The following is a 26,492-nucleotide window of genomic DNA, read 5'->3' as shown; positions in this document are numbered from 1 at the left end:
CAGGAAATAACTGTAGGCCTGTATTTCAGAGCCCCTGTTATAAGGCAGTCTGCCATTAACAGCTGAAACAATGTGTCATTTTATGCTTATTTTTCAGGCACAGTGAGGATGAGAGAACAGGCCGCTGTTCCCGTAGTTTCCCTGGCTTAAGGGACCAATGATGACATCACCTTTCCAGCCGTGGGATTTGATCAGCTAAATCAGGGGTCACCAACATGGTGCCCGCGGGCACCAGGATGCCCCCAAGAACCACATGAGTCGCCCGCGGACCTGTTCTAAAAATAGCACAACTCACCAGTGAGCAGCGTGTAAAATTTAATCGTATCCTGTTGCTATTCTTCTTTAATCACATTTATATGGATTAAAAACATGTCTATTATACGTGAAGTTTAGATAAGTGTAGGAGGGCGTTTCAAACTGGTAGCCCTTCGTATGGCTGTGAAGTAGCCCTCAGTTTCAAAAAGGTTGGTGACCCCTGAGCTAAACCTTCTCACCATGAGTACAGTTTCCTAAACTACAACAAGATTGAAACAAAGATTAAGTATCACCGGCCTGCTCATGGGTGCCAAACTTTGTGCAAAAAAAACACTCTTCTTGGGCTTTTGCACACTTTGGTACTGACAGACCTGGAGGAACACTGTGATGAAGATTGCATCTGAATCTTTACGGTCCTTCAAGGTCATCGATTAATAATGTTTTTTTCACAGTTTTTTTACCCCTCACGGCCTCTGCAGCTCTTTGACACATTAACACTTAGCAAGTATCAAAACCACCAAGGAAACATTTCTTTTTTTTTTATCACCTGAGTTTCAATATGGTGCTGCAAGTCAAAAAAGTTGTTTTCTGCAAGGCCCTGCTATACAGTCAACAAACGAAACACAGTAGTCAGATGACTTGTCAACGTCAAAAAACAGTCCAGAAAAAGAAAAATTATGCAGTTACTAAATCCTTGTTCCAGTCATGCAGTGTATGGCTGCAGTGAGCCTGGAGCTTGGGGCATAAGGCATCATAGACGACATCATACAGTGAAGCCACATTCCCACTCACAGTCATGCACTGGGCAATTTGAAGTCAACAACTTTTTCAAAAAGTCGAAGTGTCTTTTATTGTGGCTTTAGCCATATCCAGCAGCCATGCCACCTGCAGTTCAGACCTGATAACCCACCTGAAACCAAGCAGGTTTGGGCCTGGCCAGTACTTCAATGGGAGACCAACCTGGAAGGTGGGTTGCTGCTGGAAGAGGTGTTGGTGTGGCCAAAAAATTATCTTATCCTGTGCCCTTTATGTATCCCAGTGTCCCAGTGCAGTGAGACAGACATTGTGGCAAACAGGTTAGTCCATTCTGTGCTCTGTGTGGATCCCAGTGCAGTGATGGGGACATTGTGGCAAACAGGTTAGTACATCCTGTGCTCTGTATAGATCCCAGTGCAGTGACGGGGACACAGTGCTGTCAAAATAATTCACTTTAATGTGCTCTATGACCATCCGTTCCAACTCTTCATTATGATGGAGGTGCGAGGTACTGGTTGATAGACATTTAGTATTGAAGCAGATGATTTCTTAGGCAAAAGTATGATTGCGGCAGTCTTTAAGCACCCAGAGATAAATTCATGTCTGAGCGTAGCATTGAAATGTCTGTCAGTGCATCTGTGAGTTCATGACCACAGTACCTGGGAACCCAACATGGAATATGGTCAGGGCCTTACATGGATAACATTTACGCAGCGTGTTCTTCATTTCTGCTATGGATAGGTGAAGTACCTGTTCATTAGCGGGAGCAGTGGTCTTCTCTGACTTGTTGTATGCCAGACCACACTGGGCAAAGAACTGGTTGAGTCTGTTGGGCAGCAAGGTATTACAATCTGTGGTATGTGACCTGGACTTGCAATATGTGAGGGCCTGCACGCCTTGCTATGTACGTCACGTGTCTTTGATGTCATGGAAAATGTTATGGCTTTTTGGTGCCTGCGCCCAGCATGTCTTGCTGTCCTTAGGGTCCCACGGTCAGTAGAGCTGAAGACCACGCCTCGTGAACCACTGTGTACTAGCACCTCTGGTTAGCTGTTGTGATGACACGCTGCAGTACCGTCACATCCTCCGTGCATTTGTGAACATAGCTGGTAACGGTGTCCATGTTTTCCGTAAAGTCCAGTTGATCCTCTTAAGTAGCTACTTCTCAGAGGAGGTTCCAACTTGTTACTAAAACAGTCCTGCACTGCAGAAGTGGCCCGACTCTGATTTGCTTAATGGTGGGTTTGGATCGGTTCAAAAATGGTGAGCAGGCTGGTAGTAGTTTGGCGGCTGTGTGGTTTGAGTAGCTGAGATGCAGGCTGGGCTTTCCTTCTAAGCATTGCAATTCTCTCCAATTTCCGGAAGATTCTAGGGTTACCCACCATAGGCAGTTGCCTAGGGACCATCTTCTGCGGGGCGCTGGATTAGCCAGCCAGCTTCACTTTAACTCGAACATCGCATCAGCTCTTCACGCCCTTAGAAGAATTCACACCCTTCACCGTCACAGAAAAGCTGTTTGATGTTAGTGTGAGTGGGGGGTGGGGGAGCTGCTAGCAAGGAAGCCTGGGGGGGGGGGGGGGGGGTGATGGGGGGGGGGGGGGGGGTGCGCAGCAGTTTGTTTTGCTCAAGTGAACTTCTGCCTTCTCAAAAGTGGCGTTGTGGTAGAATCTTTCAAAATCACAATATGGCTTGTAGGCTGGGGCATTGGAATACTATTGGACCCCCCCCCCTTCCTAAAAAACAGCAAATATTTAACAATGTGCTCCTTATCTTTCAATGTGAATATACACGTTACTGAGACCAAGTCGCCGCGCAGGCAGAGAGAGAAGACAAAACTTACACCCAACAAAGACTGTAGTCTTGTATCAGACAAACTCATTCTGTTTACAGGGATCAGTCATTTTTTTTGGTTATGTTTAGTTGTGAAACTGTACCCTAAACGGTTAGTCTTATTTTAAATGATGAAATCTCTATAATTAGTATAAATTATTTTTAAATCTTTCTTACATCATCTTTTCACAATGTGACTATTGTATAGGTCCCCATTACAATGTATCCCCCTCCCTCCGCCGCTGGGGCTAATTTGCCCCCCAATATCAAACTTGTTCTGAAGCCACTGCATGTAGGATAGGTGAGAGGGGGGAGAGGTTGGTTAAATACAGGTTATATACCTGTGGTTGGTCATTTGAAAGCTCCAAACGCCTCGCAACCTTTAATTGAGCTATCGTCAACACCTAGTGGCCACTTGAGGAAATGCATCTCTTATGTATGTCTGTCAAATTTTAGTAAGCCTCTGGCTATAATAACAATAATAATAACAATAATCATAGCCACAGACCAGCACAGTTCATCGTGGTGCTGCGTAGCCACAGACCAGCACAGTGCATCATGGTGCTGCGTAGCCACAGACCAGCACAGTGTATCATGGCACTGCGTAGCCACAGACCAGCACAGTGCATCGTGGTGCTGCGTAGCCACAGACCAGCACAGTGTATCATGGCACTGCGTAGCCACAGACCAGCACAGTGTATCATGGCACTGCGTAGCCACAGACCAGCCCGAATGCCCATGCTGACCCCTGTCCACCATTGAAAGTGATGATGGCAGTGGCCTCTTTCAGCAGGATAATGTTTCCTTCCACACTGCGAGAAATGTTCAGGAATGGTTTGAGGAACATGGGAAAGAGTTCAAGGTGTTGACTTGGCCTCTAAATTCCCCATATCTCAGTATCATCAGTCATCTGTGGGATGTGCTGGACAAAGAAGTTCGAAAAATGGAGGCCCAGCCTAACAACTTACAGGACTTACAGGCCCTGCTGCTAACGTCTTGGTGCCAGATACCACAGGACAGCTTCAGAGGTCATGTGGAGTCCAGGCCTCGACGTGTCACAGGTGTTTGGTGACTCGAGGGGGACCTATGCAGTATTAGGCTGGTAGTTTTAAAGTTATGGCTAACCAGTACTACAATACTGTACTACAGTACTACATTACTCAACTCAATTCAAGAAGCTCGACATCTCCCAACACATCCCACTAAACTTCTACTCTGCCATCATTGAGAGTGTCGTGAAGTCCTCCAACACCATCTGGTTTCCTGCTGCCTCCACTCTCTCCAAGACCAGGTAAGAATATGTGGTCCGCTCAGCTGAGAACATGCCAACACTAGAAGACCTGCTCACCACTTGGGCAAAGAGCAGAGCTGGGCAGATTGCTACTGATTCTACCCACCCAGGCAGTCACCACTTCACCAAACCGCCGTCATGGAGGAGGTTCAAGTGCATCGTGACCCGACCCTCACGCTATCTCCACACTTTCTTCTTCACCTAGTACCTCAACAGTCTGTCATGCAGGTGCAATCCAAATCCAGTCTTCTTTAACATCTTCCATTCATGATGTATGTGCACTATCCTTTCAACTCACTAAAATGGTTCTTGCACTAGTTCTCATGTGTAACTTACTGTCTTAAGACGTCTTGCTCGGTCTTCTGTTGATCTGTATTCTCTTCATACCGATCCTCTTTTGTTCACATACTGTTCTGTGAGCTGTTCCCTTGTATGTCTTATAATTTTGTCCTCTACTTCATGTTTGGTCCTGGACCACAAACAGTTCTGGTGTGTTTGCACATACTGGCAATAAAGTGAGATCTGATTCTGATTCCGAAATACATGAAATATCATGATTGATTACTGATGAAAGAACCTGGGATTAGTACATAATTTAGACTTAGATTCTAGTTAATTAATACATTACGTACGTGTGTACTGCTACATTATTTGTGTCCCCTGCACACAGTGGTGGCTTGATGGTTAGAGAAGTGTACTTGTAATTAGAAGATTACAGGTTTCAATCCCTGACCAGCAAGCCTCCACTGAGGTACCCTGAGCAAGGTGCCGCCCCCAAGTCCTGCTCCCCGGGTGCTGAATTAGCTGCCGCCTGCTATGTCACATATGTGTTAAATGCAGAGGAAACATGTTGTTGTGTGCAGTGGTGTGTCAACAATGACCACTGGGGGTTAATGGTCTTGTTCAAGCGTCCAAAGTGACAATACACAGCAGCCTCACCAGCTCGCTCACACACCACACTCTGTATCACAGCTTTTTTTTCCCTTTCATTTCCAAATATAAAAAGAATTTTTAGCAACAGAAACACTGTTAGCAGACAAACAACTGAAACTTAATGCGCTGCATGTCGACCGAATTGTCATGCCACTTGTAATATTTTGAAACTTCCGCAGGTCTCGTCCGTGAGCCAACAGAAGGGGATGTAAACTCATAACCTCACGGAGAAACTTAGTTAATTTATTTGCATCCAGCACCTTAATCATGGTAGGGCCAAAGCATACAAATGCCCCCCACCCCCCACCTGCACTTGAAACACCTCGAATTTTTTAAGATGGTGTTTCCCATCTCTGGTCCTCGGGGGCCCACAGTCGGTCCATGTTTTTGCTCCCTCTGAGTTCCCTACCAGTCCATTTTTTTTCTCCCTCCCCTACCAGGAGCTGGGAGGGGGCAAACACATGAACTGTCTGTGGGTCCCCAAGGACCAAATCCTCCTGAGATTTTAACACAAAATACAGTGTCTAGAGTTTAAGTGCAATAAAATTACCATATATATTTTTTTTTTTACCTTTCGTGAACACCTTTTATTTTTGGAGGCAAAAGTGAGTCGTACCAGGTACTAGCTAGGTATAACTAATAAAGTGGTTATTGGGTGTAACTTTTTAAATAATATACCTACAGTATTCTGCAAAAGAAAATGTTTAAATGGTCTTAAAATGTCTCCAAAAGTCACCCTAGTATTTGCAGCAAATCTGTCAGGATCTGTTCTTTCCATGTCTGTCATGTTCTGCTTTGGCCAGCAGATGTCGCTGGCCATCCCATTTCCTTCCTTGTCTTGTGTGGGTTATTACAATAGTTCACTTTAATCACCTGTCCCTCATTTAGCCATCGTTAGCAGAGTATATGTGTGCCGATCCCCGCCCTGTTCCTTTGTCAGCCACTGTAGACGTGAGTGCTGTATTAGGTTATGCTTGTGATGTACTTGTTTTCGTCATTAGTGTCTCTTTGTTCCTGTTTACCCTACCTAACCATGTGTTCGGAATAGCCCTGGTCCTTTATGTATCTCTGCCCTTCTGACCATGGTTTTGACCCCACATGGTCCTTTCTTGCACATTCTGTTTGAAATAAAGTTTCCCCCATGTCGAACCGCCGTTCCCTGGATCATCTCTTGTTCTCCCAGTCCCTAAATGGGCTGGGAGAAATTAAAAAGAAATACAAGGAATGGCTGGTTTGCCCCTGTGGAAGGTTTTAGGAACTGAAAGATAATTTTTGTAGCCACCCAACAATACATCAACAAGAAATCTTCTAGTCATCCAATAAGTAACTTTCTGGCGAACAGAAGAAATTCCTGTTAGTTTCTGTGTTACTCTTGATTTTCGCAAGCTCTTATGTTAAATTCTATTTCTGTTCTGAACAAATATATAGTTTTTACCCAGATAAATAGCTTTAAACTTTCCGAGAGTCTTGTGCAGTGCTGTATTTCAACTTAGTCCTGTATGTGGTAGATGAAAACATCTAATCACGCAAGCATTGGTTACTTCAGCTTCTGATATGTACTTCAGATTTGTAACAGTTGATATCGTTCTGTGCTTCACAAAGAGAAAAATTACGTGGCCCACAGAAGCAGCAGAATTAATGTCTTATGGCGCCGTTCTTAACCATGTTCGAAATCATGAAAAGCATCTTGGAGTAATCTGCTATTTCTCCTCCTGCTCTTCTTCTTCATGGCCACGATCCACCTGGGGAGGGACACGTTCTGTGCCTCATAGTATGGCAGGGAGGGAATGTCTGTCACCAGCACCTCGGCAAAGTGGACGTGACGGGTGTCCTCTGTGGGGTCCCGCAACTTTCTCTGAGGAAGAGAGGGAGGGAAGTCGGTCACCATGCATTATGGTAGGGATGCATGTGACGTGCTTACACTGCAAATCCAGCACCTTACCTTTTTGGCGACGGTTTCAAGACATGAACAGGCATCAGAGTCCTGTGAACAAAACGAGGAGCGGCAGGGATTATGGATGCGGGGATGGGAAAAGCAATGGTAGAGGAACAGCAAGCTGTGCGACTGGCGTCTACCTGATCCTGCGACTCCACTGTCTGCATCTCTGATGTGGAACCTTCATGTGGCGACCCTGAGTGAGAGAAAAGCAGACCTTCTGTGAGATACCCTTCAGTAGGTCTTTTTCGTCACCTCTGAGACACGCTCGCTCTTCTACCTGTGGAGTCCCTGAACACCAGGTGCTGCTCCCCTTCATTACTGATGCTTTGTTCTCGTGTGAGGTGCAGCCTCTTCCGGTTGAGATAGACCCGGCTCATCAGGGCAGAATTATCCAGGACTTTGACTGGCTGAGAGAGAATCACGGGGTCAGCTCTTTAACAAACCATCGGGATATTTACAGTGAAGACCTCGAGGCCTCATACCGGTAAGACATCAAAGGAAAGGTTCCTTGGTATGGCCTCCTTTGATTCTTCATGGTCTTGTTCAAAGCATGATGGAGCTGAATTCCAGACTTCAGACATAGCCTTGTTTACCTCATTTGCATTCCCACCACTGACTGGCACAACAAGTGGTGAAACCTCAAAAGTATTTTCCTGAGTGCTGCTCTTTCCTATTAGACTGCCATCATGTGTTCTGAACCCTGATTGGTCTGCTTGCTTTTCGGTCTTCATTTCACCATTGTGAACATCCTCCTGAATCCAGGATGGCACCTTTGGGTCAGATGGACTTGGAGCTTTCATGGAACTCAGTCTTTTTTCGTGGGACGAGAATTTGGACCAGTGCTCGCTTGTGAAGATTTCATCCGCCAAGTTTATGGGGCTAAAGTTGAACTGAAAGTCATTTAACTCCCTGGAATATTATGGATAACAATACAAACTTTATTATTATTATAGGCATGAGTAATATCAATTACATGTAGTCCTCTACAAACAAAGCCTGCGTATTATCACACTTTACATGTTTACTTTCAGGTGTCTGTCCCTCACCCATAGCCACCTATCCAATACAGCCCTAATATTCAAATCACAGTCCTCGAGGTCCGAGCACTGCGGATTTGAAGCCTTTGACCAATCAGAATCAGTAATTATTCAACTAACGACCTGGCAGAACTGAAAACAAGGCCTGGATTTGGAATCGAGGTTCAGGTTTGAAGAGCCCTGCAATACAGTATCACAGGCAGCCTTGAACCTGCCCTTGTTGACATGACCAACATAGACGCCAGTCAATCACAGGACTCCCCTAAGCACACATTTACATTCCAGTGTTTAAAGTGATTCATCTGAAAATGCCTTCATACCAGTAGAAGTAAGAGCAGCCAAAATAATCACATACAAATGTGCCCTTGAGAGGTAAAGTGGGCTATCCCACATTTTTGACCCCTACCCCCTTTTTATTGAATATTTTCAATTGGATAAGTTGTTATTATCTAAGTCATACCTCTGTGCTACCTATGATATATATCAATTGTAGGGTATAGGCACACTGATTTTTTGAAAAAAGTTCAACTTTGGAGCTAATCTTCTCAAAACTATAGCCCATTTTACCTCTCAAGGGCACAAATGAGGTGCACTTAAACATGGGGGGACACTCGCGTAAGAAAACAGTGCTGGACGGTCCATTACCATACCAACTCATTATGTTAACTATATCCCAAACCTGCTTTACGCTATTGTATGTGCGTGATTCTCAGCAAAACTATGAAAATCACTCCTGGAATCTCAGCGATGCATACTGGGAGTTAGCTGATGGACAGATCGCTGACTCATTGGACGGTTAAACGTGAAACCAGATTTTTATGTAAACTGACAAGTGTAGTTCTATTCCAGTGTCATAGACCAGTAAAGCTAAATGTTTACTTCAATGTAATGTCCATTAGGGACAAAGCTACATGGAGTCAATGTTATATTATACACTGAATTCCCATACCTCCCAAAAGCTGCCGGCTCCTGGCTGGGAATGGATATGTTAACCTCTCCGCTAAGATCTTTCTGACAGATAGTCTCCTCCCTTCTCATGTCATTGGAAGTGTCAGTTCTGCTTGAGTCCTGATCTGGATGTTTTACCTATGAAAAAGCAGGGCATCAGATATGCTTCTTTCAGTTTTCATTCTGTTGTGTTTATATGTGCGCATACTTCAACTCAATTCACCCGTCGTACACAACACCCATCCATCCATCCATCCATTTCCCAAACCGCTTATCCTACTGGGTCGGGGGGTTTCCTCCGGGTACTCCGGTTTCCCCCCACAGTCCAAAGACATGCTGAGGCTAATTGGAGTTGCTAAATTGCCCATAGGAGTGCATGTGTGTGAACGGTGTGTGAGTGTGCACTGCGATGGGCTGGCCCCCCATTCCTGGGTTGTTCCCTGCCTCGTGCCCATTGCTTCCGGGATAGGCTCCGGACCCCCCGCGACCCAGTAGGATAAGCGGTTTGGAAATTGGATGAATGGATGGAGTTTTAGCATGTATACATGAATAATATATGGGATGTATATTATAACTCAATAAACCAGACATGTCAAAAACATAGAAACTGCAGCATCAAACTCTCAGTGGGACAGTGTCTGTATATAAAAGTCATGGATTCAAATCATGTGACTGGCGGAATAATCATATCATTGTTGGGCCCCTGTGCAGGGTCCTTAACCCTCAATGCGTCAGGTCTTTTATACAAGCTTTGCCCGTTTGTACACCACTTTAAGTGAAAGCTTTTGTAAAAATGTAAAAAGTCACACTGACAAAAGGTCAAAGGTAAACAAACACTCACATTCTGCACCGTCTGATTGCCTGATTTTTCTTCCCTTACTTCGCTGCTCGCTCCCTGCTCTCGTCTGACTTGTCTTTCCTTCCAGCTTTGTCGTATTTTCTGGGCCCATCGCAGTGTTTTGCCATTGACCCATTTCCTCTTTTTCTTCCCCGTTCCTGAGTCGTGTGCTGGAGCGGTGCCCAGCTTCTGAAATTCAGAAGCACTTGTGAAATTCTCACCTCTTGCACTCTGAGCTGACCTGTCCCATTTGGTTTTATTCCATAAGTCAGGATCAGACGCCAAATAGTTTTCCGAGTTCTTCTCTGGAATCATACCAGTAGAGCCAGGAGTAGTACTGTGTAATGTGACATCCATAGATTGCTGTTTCTGTCTGTCATTTTGTGTAGGAATGAGATCACCTTGCCCACCTGTCCCTTTCAACCCTGCAAAATTAAGAGTTCCAGCACCTCCCAGGTAGGAAGCCACCAAAGGTGAGGCCCCCCCAACCCTGACAGTATCTGTCAAAACTCCAGAACTTTGATCACTGTGTTTGTTTTGTTGGTTAATGTTCCATTGTGCAGGATATGTTTGATTTGTGACTTCCTGTGAATCTGCAATTTCCATGCAGAGAGACTCCCGCTCTCTTGTAGCCGGGGTACATATAGCTGCAGGAGTCATTCCATTTTCAGCATCTCTCATGGGAGGAACGTGATCCGGAGCTGCAGGATGGGGGACCATCTGTATCCGTTTCCATTTGGGAATAACGACGGCGGAGTTCTCATCCTGATTAGTGGAGGCAGACTTTCTAGAACAATCCAGTGATGGAACTTCAAATTTCAGACTTAAATCTCTGTTACTTCTCCACCCATAAGCCCACTGTTTGGTATGTTCCACTGATTTGATTACATCACCAGAGGTAACTGGACTTTGCTCACCTGTGTTAGTGGCACAAGGTGTCAGAACCGGGCCATATTTACCCAAGTTTCCGCCTGTGGGAAATGCGTACTGCTGCTTTTGTAGTTGCTGGCTCTGTGTGGCTTCAGCTGAGTTTATCTTCATTCTCGCCAGCATGGACAGCAATACGGACTGCGTGTCCGTCATAGAGTTTTGTTGAGACATTCAGGGAAACGATGCGATGTGACTGAAGACTTCAGAATCTCGGAGGAATGCCTTGAATCGCTCTGTGTCTTTCTGTCAATGTTATGTCATTGTCAGACCACCCAGCAGTTTGCTACATACTGTATTCATCTTCTCAATGCATAAGAATATTCTATGCTCGCCAGGCACATTGCCTCTATGCTCCTCTGTCAAAATTCAAGCTTCTTTTTTGTTCTTTCCGTGTTTCATTCTTCTTCATCATTCAGTCTTTCTGAAATCTTCTTATTTCTTTTTTGAAGCATATAAGTGCAAATATTTTCATTTCTCTTTATTTGTCTATATTCTCCTCCATTCCACAAATGTCCCTGTAGTGACCAAAAAAAGGCCGATGCCTCTGTCTCCCAGGGTATTTCCCAGCAGGCTTGAATTGCCGCGACTTACATAAACAGTTCCTATAACCCCTTATTGTAATCCTTCAATTTGCAATGTACACTCTCACACCCTTATATGCACAAGGAGTTTAAAAGGAGTTTGCCTCTGTGTTCGTGCCATCCGTATGGAGGAATGACAAGGAGACAGCAGATGAGTTCTTTAGATTTTGACAAGGGAACCTGACAGACGGGACAGACAAGAGGGACTAGCTTGCCGGTTTGTTTTTTTTCATGATGCTTGTCACACAGACGTCTGTACTCATTCAGAACCTCCCCTCCATATTTTTTTCTTAGTGCAAAATTATTGGTTCTTTAAGAATGTGTCTTTGTGTGTGTAAAAAATAAGCAAATTAAACAATTCTGATAAAGAGATACCATTCTATTCTGTTGTACTTTACAAGTAGTAATTACTTCAGGGTTGCCAACTCTTATGCATCTGGCGTCATACACTTTCAGACTCTCACGCGCAGGCAAGAAATCTTACGGCATATTTATATTATTCCATTATGAACCTAAAATTAACTACATCAAACGTGCTGGGGTAGTTTGCGAACCCTACTACCTAATAGTAAAACTGTTACAAACATGTAAATGCGTGTGCATGTGTGTGCAGACTTTTCTCGAATTGAATCTCACGTGAGCCAGCTGACCAAAGTTGCCAACCCTGTAACTAGATTTAAAAGTGTAATCACTGTAATCGGTATATTTTTTTCTTTACGTCAAAATATGTTACAGTAGTAAACTTGGTGGAGATGGATGTTGACCATTGCTATGCTTCGCTCTTCACCTATCACACGACTCCATTTATTATTAAATTGTCCATGTTCAAATAATACTCCTTCACACTTTGGTTCGCTTTCCAAATAAGTAAATAAATAAGAAAAATAAATAGAAACTTAACTTTTGCTGAGCTCTCGCACTCCCGGACATAAGATGGCGATAGTGGAAATTGCTAGCTATATTTTTACTGAATACACGAAGAAGACGACGGTCCAATGAGATAAACCGCTTTTCTAGCCAATGGGTTACTGAAGAAGAACCGCGTCGTGACGTTTTTGAAGTTCGCCGAGCAGTGAGTTTACTTCTTTGGATCTTCTCGGTTCGGTGATCGGGGCATATAGATCTGTGGTGGGGCTTGGTGTCGGAAAACCCGGAATTTGGATATTTTCATTAACTGACCAACTACATGTTAGTTGCCCGGAAACAGCCTTTGCTACACATGGCTAGGCGAACAAGCTGGTACGCGCTAACTGTGAAGATGAACGGAAATGTAGTTGTCTGTCCAAAATTATTTAATTTGCCCTCACACGTGTGCAATTCACACATTTATATGTATTAACTAACTAGGTATTCATTAGATTAATTTTTGTTTTATGTTATCCGGCAGTGTAAGCTGCAGTGGAAATTGCATGCATCTAACAGGTTTGGTAATAGTGTTTTCTTTTTACGTTTTCAGTGTAAACAAAGACAAGTGATTTCTGATAACTATATTAACTTTGTACAGTAAGTTATGAACTAATTTGCCATAAATGGAATGGTAGGATGTCCGTTCAAATCCCCTTACAGTGCTGAATTGTTCCACCCTACCCACGTGACCAATCCATATACCAGAGCTGTCATTTTTTCCAGGGTCATCCTTATCAACTCCCTTCTCATCTTCAGTGGGACTGCTGAGGGATAAAAAAAAAAAGCGCCGTTTAGTATGGGTTCAAAATAATACATACTTTTTGACTTTGTTTTTTCGCTTTGGGAGGTTTGTTGTTTTTCGCAACAGTGACAGCGTGATTTATGCCGACATTTAGATATACAACAAAATACGCTGCTGCAGTGACCTTGAGAACGGTGCCTCACATACGCAATGGACTGCATCTTGATAGGAAGCAACGTGAAAGGTACTCCGTAATTGTGGTACAACGTATGAAGAGTATTAAAGAACTTTGTTGGCTGTGACTCGCCTGTCATTTCTGAGGCGTTATTACAAAGGTCATGTTATTGTTAATACATATAATAATGTTTTGACTAAGTGCTGCTTGTCATTTCGATTGCTTGGATGCCTTGACCCCAGTGCTGGCAAAAGCTGTCCAGTCGCTATCCAAGCTCGGAGAGGAGCTGTACTTGGAGCCTCAGGAAAATGGGGTATGTTTTTAGTCTGTCTTTCCACCAGCTGCGCATTGTGCTTCTTTAGTCCGTTTCCAGACCAGTTATTGCAGGTCTTAAGACTGCTTTCATGTAACGTGTTTTTTTTGTCTCGTCTTTTGCCTCCCCAGCTGGCTCTCCGCACCGTTAACTCGTCGCGGTCGGCGTACGCCTGCTTCCTCTTCTCTCCACTCTTCTTCCAGAAATACACCCCCCCGAAAAGCTCGACTCAGCGCTGCAAGATGGTCATCAAGGTGTGGGATGTGCCACCATGTCAACCTCAAATGAAAAATATCCCGTCATATACCGATAAGTGTTTTTGAACAGATAGCAAAGGGCATGCTATATGTAGGTATAATGATTGGTATATATGTTATGCGATACGTTTGCTTTTATCTCTTATAAATCTTATAACTTGTTATTTAGCAAAACATTTCAGATTTAGGTATGGCAGCTTGAAGATATATATATTTTTTTTATTTTTTCTATTCCATAATACCAGCACCTGGTCAGCTGTGTACCACTGTACTGAAACCTCTGCCCTCTGTCCCAGTCTGTGCAGGCTGTGTTCAAGTCCCTCTCCTCCCTGGAGAAGACGGTGGAAAAGTGTCATATCGAGCTGGACATCGAGAAGAGCCGCCTGACCTTCACCCTGCACTGCAAACACGGTGGGTGTGGGGGCCGTCGGAAATGCTGCTGCTTCGTGCCATTGGCTGCCAAGCGGTTGTGGAGAGACATCTGTCCCCCCTCTACCCCACATAGGGTTGCTGAAGACGCACAACCTCTCATTCCAGGACAGCGAGAGCCTGCAGGCCGTGTTCGACAAAGAGAGCTGTGCCAACGCACTCACCGCCCAGCCCAAGTGCGTAGGCCTGCACACGTGCCCCGCTTTCTGTCTTAACCTGTGCTTAACCCCTCGTACGGCTACTGTAACCCCCCCCCCCATTCTTCCAGGCTACTGGTGGATACAGTGCTTCACTTCCCTCCATCTCTGGAAGAAGTGCGTGTGTCCGTGAATGACGAGAGAGTGTTGTTTAGGAATCACGTCGAGGACGAAGCAGGTTTGCGCCCTGATCAAGTCGTCCTTCTTTTTACACTGAAATAAACAGGTTTATTTGCTGTGTGACGAAGCCAAACCGTGGTACTTGTAGCAGGGGTGTAATGCTGCCCGCATAATCCAGCTCCCCCTGTTTTTTACTTTTTTTTCCAGAACAGTCCAGAGCCATGATGACAGAGTTGTGCCTCAGCGCAGAAGAGTTTGACAGATTCGCTGTGAACATGCACACATGCATCACTTTCTGTCTCAAGGAGCTGAGGGTGAGAGATGGGGAGGGAATCGCCGCAGACGTTTCTCTAGTTGCTGAAGAACACGCTCATGTGCTTCCTCGCTGACTTTTAGGGGCTGCTGGTGTTTGCAGAGTCCTCTGGTCTCCCTGTCTCCATGTACTTCGATGAGCCTGGCAGGTACAAACGCTTGTATGGCACGTAGCCCGATGTTCGCCCTAATTAGCGAAAACCCCGATTAGCGGAGCGCTGTTTGTCATTGAACAGCATCTCTTTGATCACCTTCCTGATAGGACGTCGACTTTGTTGTTGTGAACGGGTAGCTGTGGTAAGATACATGCCCAGTGAAGCCTATCTCTTTATTTCATCTGCTGTGGTCAGGCCTCTGGTATTTAGCCTCACAGATGATAGCGTTTTGGAGGTAAACTTCGTGCTGGCCACCCTGTCTGAGGAAGGTCAGCCTCAGAATCACAACAGCGATATGAGACGGTAAGTTACTCTAAATACTACACTATATGATAACGGAACTTCAGCCAAATGCTGCAGTATTTCTAGTAAAAGTGCTTCCCTGCTGCCAAATAAATACTTAGTGGGTGAATGTTAGTGCTTTGAATTTTAGTAACTAGATAGTTAAATTAGCTAATGGTCTGCTGCTTCTTTTTTTTAAATTAGTGGAAGTTTTCTTTTCTCTGCAGAGTTTCAGAGCCACCAATAACGGACGACTTCATGAACGATGACATCGATTACATCATTGCCATGGAGACCAGCGAGCTCGCCGGAGACTCCGATTGGCCGGAGCCGCCTCGGCACGCTGTGACTCCGCCTCAGCTCCACGTAGCCGACGGAGACCAGCACGAGTCCAGAGGAGAGCGTGCGGATGAGGATGGGCGGCAGGGAGAAGAGGAGACAACAGTGGAGGAATCTGGCCGACCACCCAATAAGAAGGTGAGTGGAGCTGCCATTAAAGAGCTCCTATGATGATTTCCAGCTTCCTCCTTTCCTTTAGTGCCTTATAAAGCTTTATGTGCATGTTAAGGGTCCGCAAAGTCTTAAGGCCAAAAGTACACGCCAAAGAGAGTAACTCACCACAGAAATCACCCTTCTCCTCGTCGGAATTCCAGCCCTTACTTCCGTGACGTGGTGAGGTCACCTCGTAATGCTATCCTTATTGGCTGCCTACCTGCAAGGATCTGTCTGCAGAACGTGTAGGGCGAGCTGACCAGTCGGAGCAATAGGCTCATTGGGAGTGAGGCTTAAAGCTCTAACAGACCGTTTCAGGCAAAGTTATAGAGTGAATAGTTGTACAGTATGCAAACAATAATGTGTTCGTGGAACATCGAAGCATGTAAATCTATTCTAATAGACCCCAAAAATAACGTCAAAAACAGTAAAAAATGAGCACAGTAGGACCCCGTTAATTGTGGGACTTATTTTGCTGCATAATCTCTTACTTTCACATGAACTTGGCGGATCTCATGTCTGACTCACTCCCTCCATCCTGCCTGCTTCTGTCCCTTTCCCATGTTGCCTCCCACCAGTTCCGCTCCCTCTTCTTTGGCTCGGTGCTGCCTACCCCCTCCCAGACGTCCAACAGGACACTGCAGAGCCAGGAGATCTTGGCCAGCGACAGTGAGGACGAGGACAGCCCCCCGTCACCATGACGTCACTTCCTCCACAGTGATCAGGACACGTAGGCGGCCCGTGGGCTGCCAGGCGGCAGGGTCTGTGACAGTGGCAAAGCCTGTGCTGACTGATCTGCTTTTGGAGGGAACGCTGCAGTGTCAAGGAACATCTCCTGCAGGTGGACGGGCTTTGAAGGCGACTGTGCCAAAGCACCTTCTGCTGAGACCTCAAAGGACAGATTTGCGACATGTACACACCGAGTATAATTTATTTCTCTACCGAGAAAAAATGACCACCATGATGTTGGCGTAAAGATATTACAAAAAATAAATAAGGAAAATATCTGAAATTTTGTACGTTTTATAATGGATTCTAGATATTAGGACAAATGCAAGATTAAAGTTCTGTTTTCTAGACATGTGTTTTATTTACATTTTATATACATTTCTGTTTTTTTTTGTCAGTTTTGAAAAAGAGTCAGGAAAAAGTCACCTATTTTTTTCAACATTTTTAAGTATTAAGCCATTTCACAGTCTGTCCCTTCCATACTTAGTGCCACCCACCCCATCAGAAATAAGTATCAAAATATGGAGCAGAGTTTCGCTTGGAAACTAGAGTATTAGAGTTGTTCCCCAGGGAAGGAACGACACGGTCAGTCTTGCCGCTGCTGTGTAGCTGGAAACTCTTCCCCCTCGTCTGAGGTTTCCTCCTCTCCTTTCCTTTCTCCTTCTCCAGTTCCTTCTCTCTCTTCTTCCGTGCCTTTTCCTCCTCTTTTTTCCTCCTCTCCTCCTCTCTCCTTCTCTTTCTCCTCTCTTTGGCAGTCAGCCTTTCTTCTTGCTCGCTCACTTGCTCGCTGAAGTCCTGTATGAGTATTGTGGGCACTGTCATCTTGGTCTTGCCCTTGGTGCCCCCCTCAGTGTTCGTGGCATGGTCGCCCCGAAACCTACGAAAGAGGCCAAAGCGTTTCGAAGAGTCTTTGTGCTCAGTGCTGTGGCGGTCAGTGTCGTGGCCTTCATCAGTACCCTGAACAGGCATGGTAGCTCTGGTACCACCTTTGTAGTTGGTGGCAGAACTGCTGGAGGAGATAACAGTAGTGGGACCACTGTATCTGGTGCTTTCTGGCTCTTTGAACATGTCTTCCGACAGTCTTCTGGGCACTGTGGTTCTGGAGGTGGATGTCTTGCGAAGTTTATATTCCGCAGTGTCACTTGATTCCTGGTTCCCAAGTGTAGCCGACACTTTGATGGCCTCATCCTGGCCGTGCTCTGCCGTGACGTCTGGAAGTGCCTTTGTCATTACGGAGTCCGTGGACGCCCCAGCAGGTTCACCTTGTGACCTTTGTGTGCTGGGTGGGGTTGGGCTGTTAGTTTCTCTACAAGACGGGTCCTTGGATTCAGAAAAGGGATGTTCCGCATCTGAATTTGTTTCGTCGTCTTGTCTGCTGCTGTTCTGTCCATTTTCTTCTCTGTCTGCTTCCATTGTCTCTTTACACTGGTCCTTAGAGCCAACGTCTGCTTCGAGCTCACTTTGTTCTGTGTGAGTTTCACCTGACTGCTCTGCAGTGCATCCCGGATCATTTTGTGATTCAGTCGGTTTTTCCATCTCCGTTGCCAGTGCTGCGTTCTGGTGACTTTGCTGTAATTCAGGAGGAGTGTGCCCAGGTGTCTCCATCTTGGTCCCACACGTGTCCAATGATCCTCCTCTTGCCTCGTCCTCAGCTGAACAAAGTGGGCCTGATGGTTGCTGAACTGGACCCGAGCTCGTCAGACTCGGCTGTTGAGGTGCTTCCTCTCTGATATCACCAGCAGACAGATTCTGCTGCTCGTATTCCATTGCACTTCCTTTCGCCGGTGGTACTGCTATGACTGAGCTCTCCAGAGGTCTGCTTTCAACTTGAGGTGCATCTGCATCTTGAGAATTTAAGGGCTTTTGTTCCTCTTGAATAGCTGTTGTCATTTCACTTCCTGACATTTGCAACACGGTGTGACGCGATGAACAGGGACTTTCTTCTATCAAATCTTGATCCTTCGAGGAAATAGTGTCCACCTCTGAACTCTGATCAGACTCTCCTGTCCCCTGCAAATTCTCCTGCAGATTTGGGTCCACAGAGCTCCATACCGGGATTTGGTCACTCTCTCGCGCTGAAGGTGGCTCGATCTGGGTGACATCATCAGAATGCTCTTCGTCACTCTCACTTGCAGAGGTTCCAGGCTGCTTTTCTGTGTCTCCATCGCAGGCTGGCTGGTCTGGATCGTTTTGGGGAGAGTCTTCTGAGGACGCCTCCTCGTTTGCGTGCTTTTGTACTGATAACTCAGACTCATCTACCGAAGAGATGCTAGGAATTTCAGATTTCTGGACCGCGTGGGAGATCTGGAAGCGGTGTGACGGAATGTCTAAGCCGTCACCTTTCCCAGTGTTTTCTGCTGCTGACGGTTCGCCAGTCATCTCGGGAGTCTTTGTGACATTCCCACTGGTATCTTCAGAAGGATGGAGGGAATGCTGAACTGGCTGGTCATGTTCCCGCCGGGTTTCATTTAGATCTGGGGAGTTTGCGCTTGAATATTCGAGCAGCGTACCTGTTTCCTTTACAAAGTTTTGCCTACAGTCGTCTTGCATCTTACTGCATTCCTCTGCTCCCGCATCTAGTTCTTCAGTATTTTGAACATTTGTTTCCTCTGGCTTTTCCTCAGTGTTGTTATTCAATTTCCCAGCATTTTTGGCATCAGACTCTGGGCAGCTATTTGGGGAAATGAGCTTCCTTGCCTCCTCTGGCTCTGACTGACAGCTTTCTTGAGAAAGTTTTCTGGTTGCTTCAGCAGTTTCGTCCACCATGTCGCACGGAGGTTTTTGTGGTTCACCCTGGTCTGCTGAAGAATTCTCCGTCTCGCTGAAGATGGACCCTGTCTGCACGGAGACGAGCTGTGACATGTGGTTTGCGACTGCATTATTCCCTGTCTGGTTTTCTGGGGTCTCTATCTGGGCTGCAGATGTGTTCGTACTGTCCTGACCCTCAGATGCACAGTCTGTGCTCACCCCACCGCAACTGCTTAGCATTTCACTAAGACTGCATGTGTTCTGGGAGTGAGAGAGATCTGCAGCACTACTGCATAGTTCCAGGTTCTGGCCGGATGAATCTGCAGTGGCTTGTGAGGATTCCTGCCTTGTTCCCTTTTGGTTGAGTGTCGCATCTTCACTGCTGTACTCTGAAGGATTTCTTCGGTTGCCATCGTTATTTATGGCTTCCATCTCTTCCTTGTCCTTTAGCTCAGCAACCTCCTTCAACTTGTTTTCCTCGCCGCCACCGTTCCCCTCCTTTTCGCTCATCTCTGCTTTGCTGCCTCTTCTCCACTTCTTTCGAAGAAATGACGGTGAAAGAGAGGAGGGAGATCGCGACACGGGTACGGAGAGGTTCCCGATCTCTCGCTCCTTTCTCTGACACTCTTCCTCCTTCTCTCTCCCTTTAACCCAAGCCGCCCGGTATCCGTGGCAACGAACACAAGGGTTGAAGGTCGAAGATGGACGCTCTTTCTTCCACCTCTCCATCTCCTTCTCGGTCTCTCTCTCCAAGTCCTTCCCTGAGAATGCTACTGAGCACACCTAGAGGAAACAAACCGGTGACAACTCCTGACTTTCCATGACGAAGTTGCATAAGTGGAGGCCTGGGCAGGCAACAAGCACGTGGCAACTCACCTCCTCTATGAAAGCATCATCCTCCGTGGAGATGCGGTCCTTGACACTTCGGAGTCTCTCCAGGGTCTCCATTTGCCCGTCGCATTCATCCCTTTGCTCCTGCCTTCCCAAGGTCCTACGCACCAAAACCACCGCTACCTGGAAGAGCACCCGCACACCTGACAGAAGAGGAAAGAGTCAGACATCCACGAGCAGCAGATGGAGACACCCATAGGATTTCGAGTGTATGGATTATTAAAGAAAAAAGACAGGGAGACTGACCGTAGCAGAAGAACAGGTCCCAGACCCTGAGCAGGGTGTTGAAGGGCAGGTGTCGAGTGTAGAGACACATGAGCCAGTCGGTAGCGAACATAAGTGGCTCCACCCCGTGTTTCCTCAAGTGTTTGTGAACGGCAGGGCATGTCTTGCGTAGCGCTCCATTCAGGATGCCTGCGTCAAAGAGCACTCCCTCCTGTGGTGGTGGTGGTGGTGGGGGGTGGGGGGGGGGCAGGGTTTGCAATTTAATCCAACAATGGTAGGCCCACGATTGTGATGTAGCTAAAGACCCATGTCAGTGGATGTAGTACAGGGACCTTACCAGCAGAGGGCTATAGTATCCTGGTAGATACTGCTCACTGATTTGCACTAGGCACCAAAAAGCCTCCTTAACAAGACAAAACAGGTTAGTTGATATAAAAAGGACCTGTATCCTGTATATGCCTTTCAATCACGTGACCACTAACCCATGGATGGTACACAACCGTACCTCAGCAGGCATGTTCATGAGAAGCACCGCAGCTACCGGTCCTTGCCCTTGACAGTAACCCTCTTCTGGCTTGAACTGAGTATATGCTTTCAGGACCCGGAAAAGCCCTTGTTGCCTGTCCAAAAAAAGGCATTTTAGATATTATTAAGTACATGAGGAAGGACCAGAGGGTATATTGATTCTAAACGGGGTTTTATTAGGGAGGAAGAGGGGAAATCGGCACAAATCTAATATTAAACGTCGAGTCATACAATTTATTGATAAGGAAAAGTACAGTATCCAACTAATTCCATAAAAAAATCTGAAAGAATGAAAAACAAATATTGCGCTTATGCAATTTTTTTTATTCGCCCATCCGTTTCGTAATGTTGCATTTTCATGCACATTTTCCTGTTCTGGTCGGGGTTGCAAGGATCGCCACGTCGCCAACAACGCTGAAAAGAAACCGTTACCCGTGGCCGTCCCTGGAGAGAAACATCTCATGGAAGGGGAACTGTCTGTCGATGTCTCTCTCGATCACATCCACCCAGCTCTGCAGGGCAGGTGCCTTATCAAGTTTCTGAAAAAAGGGTCGAGGGCAAAGGGAACGAACTTTACTGACAATGCCGTCCTAAAACAGGTGTGTCCAGATAGACGCTTCTTGCTCTCTCAGCCAGTAATTCACCCTTAAAGAGAAGAGGGTTATATCCTGAAAGAATAACAGAAGCAGTGGAGGAGCCAATGAGAGACCTGGGAGGCTTTAGTTCCCCCCCCACCCTTTTTCATTGACTCTGAATAATGTTGATTATATAATGTGGGACAGAGTTATCCCAAATGCACGTATAAATAAGTTAACAGCCTTAATTTTTTTCAATGCCTACCATGTCAATCCCTCCCCTGGAAATATTCCAAAGTACATTCTATATTGAAAAGGCAGGAGATCCCTTTCACACATCCCTGTCTGTGGTAGGGCTGCACCAATCCAATACTGATATTGGATATTCATCCAATAAATAAAATTGCTCCACTGCAATCGGTGACAATGGGGCTGACCAGTTCATCGTTACTGTATCTTGTGTGTGTGCTGCTTCATGCGTCAGCAGTGCACCAGTAGACCTGTGGATTTTGCTAGAACAAGCACTAATGCAGCATAAAGGGAGGTAAAAGGTCAGTAGTTTGGAGGTATTTCAGGTCTTGAAGTTGCTACGGCAACAAGTTCTACGGCTACTTGCAATATCTGCAAAACCAGTGTCTTGATGGGTGGCGGTAGTACTGCAATTTAAACGCAACTAACTTACAGTGGCTTAGGTCATATATAACTAAAATATTTAGCAGCAGTAGGCTTGGTGACGTCCAATTTTTCATACCGTCCAGACATTGTGCTGCAATACATCCATCCATCCATCTTCCAAACTGCTTATCCTATGGGGTCGCGGGGGGTCCGGAGCCTATCCCGGAAGCAATGGGCACGAGGCAGGGAACAACCCAAGGATGGGAGGCCAGCCCATCGCAGGGCACACTCACACACCATTCACTCACACATGCACAACTATGGGCAATTTAGTAACTCCAATTAGCCTCAGCATGTCTTTGGACTGTGGGGGGAAACCGGAGTACCCGGAGGAAACCCCACGACGACATGGGGAGAACATGCAAACTCCACACACATGTGACCCAGGTGGAGACTCAAACCCGTGTCCCAGAGGTGTGAGGCGACAGTGCTAACCACTGCACCCCCATGCCGCCCCCGCGCTGCAATACATGTATGTGGTATTTCGATGGCATCAGAAAAAGCAGCACTCATTTTATTTTGAAGTCCAACAAAAGGCAGGAAAGGAAATACTGTGGTATGCTGAGTTACAGTTTTAAGCCTAAATAGTAGTTTTATTAATAAATTCGTTTACGGTTCATAAATGTAAAAATAATACCTTCAGGTACAAATATATAGGCCAAATATAATTTAACCGTGGTATAAGCAGGTCACTGCACTCCAAGCCACGCATTATACGATTCTTAGGTAAAGGGATATACATTGACAATAATCCGGGATTTGTTTACACCCAATCGAAACACAATAACTAATATTTTCTCCCAAATGTATTAAAATATGACGAAGCAGTCAGGCCCATGTATAGACTGCATGTATCCAATGTGACAGGAACCAGTGGTGATTTGGGGAATCAGATGTGTGGTGCAGTGATGCGCTTGTTGAAAATACCGCTGGTTTACCACCTCCGAGAAACTAAATGCATCTTTTTTTTCTTTTTCTTTTCCGCAAGACAATAGTCTGCTGCCAGGCAACCGTCCATCTTCTGCGTACATGACCTGCAGTCAGTCTTAATCACGCGATTGGTGGATGAAAATAATGACACCTTAAAACATTTTATTAAATTTGAATTTAAATTTGGCAGTCTATTTTTATTTAGATAAATTATTTATCCACAAACCAAATGACCAATACAGTCAAAGTTTTATTCCTCTGTAGAGATCTTTCAAGCAAAGAACTATTAATATATCTGTTTATTTCTTACATTTTGTTTTACTAAGTTAGGAAAGCAATGTTTCAGTCAAGCCTGACATTACCTTACACATAAAAGATTGATCCCAGTGTCTTCCACCCAGAGAGGCATACAGCTTATTAATTAAACACTGGTATCGGATCGGTACTCGGTATCGGATCGGTACTCGGTATCGGATCGGTACTCGGTATCAGCTGATACCCAAATCTCAAGTATTATTATCGGTATCGGAACTGAAAAATCGTAACGGTGCCTCCCTTCTTCGTGCCATAGACATGTTCTTGAAACGCCAGGGCGGGTTCAAAAGCAGGTACAGAAAGGTGTATTTACCTTGTAAAGTTTTTCATTTGCTTTCATCCTCTCTGTGGCACGGCAGAGAAGTGGCCAGCATCGGGCCCTCAGGGATGCTGGGATACCTTTTCGACACTGCTCTTTCACCTGAGGGAAATGGCAGGAATGTCACTGGAAGAACACCTGACAGAATTTTTAAAGCATACACAGAAATAAAAACCAACGTTCAAAAATGTTTAAAAATCCATATTCCACCGGCCAAAATTAGCATAAACGTAGAAGAGCTACGTCCTTTATTTCTCAAGAATGATAAATCTACCTTTACAGGTCTTCTTCATAGTAATAATAATGATAGACACTTTATTGATCCCTGTACGGAAATTCTTCACAATTACAGGCACAGAAGCTTAGCCCACTAAGCCACATGCAAGTTTTAAATCAGCCAAGGTCATCTAAACTGTAATTTAACATCCGCATGACCACCATCAAGTGCACAAGAACACTGGATGAGGACCTATATTTGGTGAAGTATGCGATTACCTGTTTCTGCATTAAATTAAACCCAGACTGTTTTTCTTGACCTTATTTTTGCGTTTTGTGAACATCCATGCACCTTTTCGCTTGACTCTAATAGTCAGACTAACATAACATTTTACAGTCCTGTCACAGTCAATATGAAACTTTATGCTTTTTAAAACAATGATTTCAGCGCTCATTTTGAGTCAGCATTAGTGAACCTGACACGCTGTCCTGCATGAGCGTTATAAGGGAAATGCTTAAACTTGAAGCCAAGGCATCCTTCTTTAGTTCAGCTAGTCTCACCTTGTGGGTCCTTTTCAGCAGGATGCGGTCCCACTGCATGATAATGTTCAGCCACTTTGCCTCTCTCTGCCGGACCAGCTCAGGAGCCGGTCCCTCGCTCCTGTCACGCGAAGACAACGCAACCAAATCAACAAAAAATTATGCATGCGTCACATTTTCAAACTTATACTGTCATACTTCAGGAAAACGTCCTGACTGCTTAAGAAAAGTGCTTCCCAATCTGGTCCTCGGCCCATAATTTTACTACCTCCAAGCTCCCTGCCAGACAATCCATATTTTTGTTCCCTGCTGGGGAGGGAGCAAAAAAGTGGACTGTCTGTGGGCCCCCCAAGGACCGGATTAAGAAACACTGGCCAAAGCTGATCAGCTTCACACAAAAAAAATTATAATTTCAGCTAACGTATTGTAGCAAATACCAAAATATAGAAAGAGGTATCTTCCATTATGTTTGACTATGATCACCTTTGCTGCTCTACGTTGTGCCTTAACACAAATGTACAGTCCTTTCACTTCCACCTTCTGGAAACTATTTTCTACTTATTAAACATCTGATACTTTCAGCGGCAATAAGTTTTGGTTTATTGGCCTGTAACATTCACTCACAATTTTGAGTGTGCGTGAGCGTAGGTTAAATGGCAAATCTTTGTGTTTGACCTCGTAGTACTTTTAAATTCTTACCATGCCTACATAAAATTCTTATTGTCAAGCAGTAACTGAAAGACTTTTTCAAGACTTGCCCATTTTCCGTTCCTTGATTTATAACAACGTCCTCAGCAGATCGCTACATAAATGACTGCATCTGCTTTCATCATCGGATTAGTTGCCAGCATCACAGGGTGAAGCCTAAGATCTAAGGTACAACCCTGATCTTTTCACCCATGCAAGGCCACAAAAGCACATCCATTCTTACTGTTGCCTTTTCTTCCTCATTAAACAATTGCATAATCGTTAGGTATATGTTATGTTGTCAGTAAAATGTAACAAAAAAATAGCATCCATTGCATACAGAATAAGGTTACAACATGTTTAGCTCTCACCAAAAACAGGAAACAGGAAAACCACACACTGACGGTGCGATTGTTTCTATGACAACATGCCAGGATGTTGAGGTAGAAAAAGTAAGAGGTAAATATAAAGACAGCAACTGACGAATATATCCCATAATTTTAACGTTAATATTATTCGTTCTTCTGAGTTACTGACCCGACAGTGGATTCGGTTCCCAGGAGAAACCCAAAGCGGTCAGTCTCTGTTGGTGGTATACTAACGCTGAACACTGACGCCCCATCGGAACCAGAGCTGTCCTCGCCATTCAGCTCAGCCTGGGCCACCAGGGCATCCATCCCTTAAGAAATAAAATAAAATAATGAAGAGAAAGAGGGAGAAAACATTTTTCTTAGTCTGTAGTCACACTTAAAACCCTGTTCACTTTCCGGAACGACATTCCTGAAAAACATGTTTAACTGGTGTAAAGTGAATGCTATATTCCGGAACTTTTTTTTTAAAGTATTTTGCATACATTATTAATATTTTTTTTTCATTTAAACTATGATTATTGCCCCCTTAAAGTTTAACGTTTGATGGCAGTCGTATAATATCATTAATCACTTTACAAAGGAATAACACTATTTCATTTCATTACTTTGTTATATTAACAGGTGGAGTCCAAAACTGGTCTGATCCAATACTGCTATGCCCGTCCAGCTGTAAATATTATTCGCAAGAGTATGAATAGGATACAATACAATAACTGTCATTATAAAATGAAGTACCTCGGCTCGCCGTTTCCTGTGTCAGTACATTTAGTGAGATGCTGGCTTGTCTGCCGAAGATTAGCCGGAGTGATGCGCTCTCACAAAGGAAAACAGAGTGGGTGTGTGATTTTTCTGCCCTTCCGCATGTGTGTAACTGAATCTTTTTGAAGTTTTTCTACACAGCTTCACATATGATTATACTTTCCATTTGTCGGGTGGCTTAAATATTTCAAACATCCTTGTTAATAAATTCATACTCATCTCAAATTTTATTTCAAGAAATGCATGCTGCGTACACACTAGTGTCGTGT

At 45.0% G+C, this 26,492-nt stretch overlaps 3 protein-coding genes across 14 annotated transcripts; 1 reads left to right on the top strand and 2 right to left on the bottom strand.

The window, feature by feature from the left end:
• Positions 1–5,049: 5,049 nt before the first annotated feature.
• LOC125728606 (uncharacterized) lies at positions 5,050–10,666 on the bottom strand. The gene is made up of 7 exons (XM_049005503.1): positions 9,831–10,666; positions 8,991–9,127; positions 7,487–7,913; positions 7,282–7,411; positions 7,142–7,197; positions 7,008–7,049; positions 5,050–6,920 (listed from the first exon to the last, which is right to left on the bottom strand). Exons 1-7 carry the CDS (start codon positions 10,545–10,547, stop codon positions 6,723–6,725), a joined length of 1,707 nt encoding a protein of 568 aa, XP_048861460.1. The 5' UTR covers positions 10,548–10,666; the 3' UTR covers positions 5,050–6,722.
• Positions 10,667–12,362: 1,696 nt separating this feature from the next.
• LOC125728589 (cell cycle checkpoint control protein RAD9A-like) lies at positions 12,363–16,797 on the top strand. Of its 11 annotated transcripts, none has more exons than XM_049005479.1 (13): positions 12,369–12,577; positions 12,726–12,760; positions 12,968–13,230; positions 13,404–13,474; positions 13,606–13,728; positions 14,028–14,142; positions 14,237–14,336; positions 14,429–14,535; positions 14,685–14,791; positions 14,874–14,938; positions 15,140–15,247; positions 15,454–15,703; positions 16,297–16,797. In XM_049005479.1, exons 3-13 carry the CDS (start codon positions 13,197–13,199, stop codon positions 16,417–16,419), a joined length of 1,203 nt encoding a protein of 400 aa, XP_048861436.1. In that variant the 5' UTR covers positions 12,369–12,577; positions 12,726–12,760; positions 12,968–13,196; the 3' UTR covers positions 16,420–16,797. The 11 variants fall into 11 exon arrangements, with proteins under 11 accessions (XP_048861442.1, XP_048861436.1, XP_048861437.1 ...); XM_049005480.1 differs by having other exon boundaries at positions 12,726–12,765; XM_049005482.1 differs by having other exon boundaries at positions 12,369–12,760; positions 12,968–13,038; positions 13,141–13,230.
• Position 16,798: 1 nt separating this feature from the next.
• On the bottom strand, positions 16,799–26,492 carry LOC125728588 (apoptotic chromatin condensation inducer in the nucleus-like). 2 transcript variants are annotated; one of them, XM_049005473.1, is made up of 10 exons: positions 26,200–26,492; positions 25,631–25,772; positions 24,428–24,527; positions 23,645–23,752; positions 21,269–21,375; positions 20,817–20,931; positions 20,649–20,714; positions 20,333–20,522; positions 20,072–20,229; positions 16,800–19,978 (listed from the first exon to the last, which is right to left on the bottom strand). In XM_049005473.1, the coding sequence occupies exons 2-10, from the start codon at positions 25,768–25,770 to the stop codon at positions 16,949–16,951; spliced, it is 4,014 nt and encodes a 1,337-aa protein (XP_048861430.1). In that variant the 5' UTR covers positions 25,771–25,772; positions 26,200–26,492; the 3' UTR covers positions 16,800–16,948. The 2 variants fall into 2 exon arrangements, with proteins under 2 accessions (XP_048861431.1, XP_048861430.1); XM_049005474.1 differs by lacking the exons at positions 25,631–25,772; positions 26,200–26,492 and adding an exon at positions 25,106–25,624 and having other exon boundaries at positions 16,799–19,978.

The sequence above is a fragment of the Brienomyrus brachyistius genome, unplaced genomic scaffold, assembly GCF_023856365.1.
Source record: "Brienomyrus brachyistius isolate T26 unplaced genomic scaffold, BBRACH_0.4 scaffold343, whole genome shotgun sequence".
Classification (NCBI taxonomy): domain Eukaryota; kingdom Metazoa; phylum Chordata; class Actinopteri; order Osteoglossiformes; family Mormyridae; genus Brienomyrus; species Brienomyrus brachyistius.
This window is presented reverse-complemented; position numbering and strand designations above follow the sequence as displayed.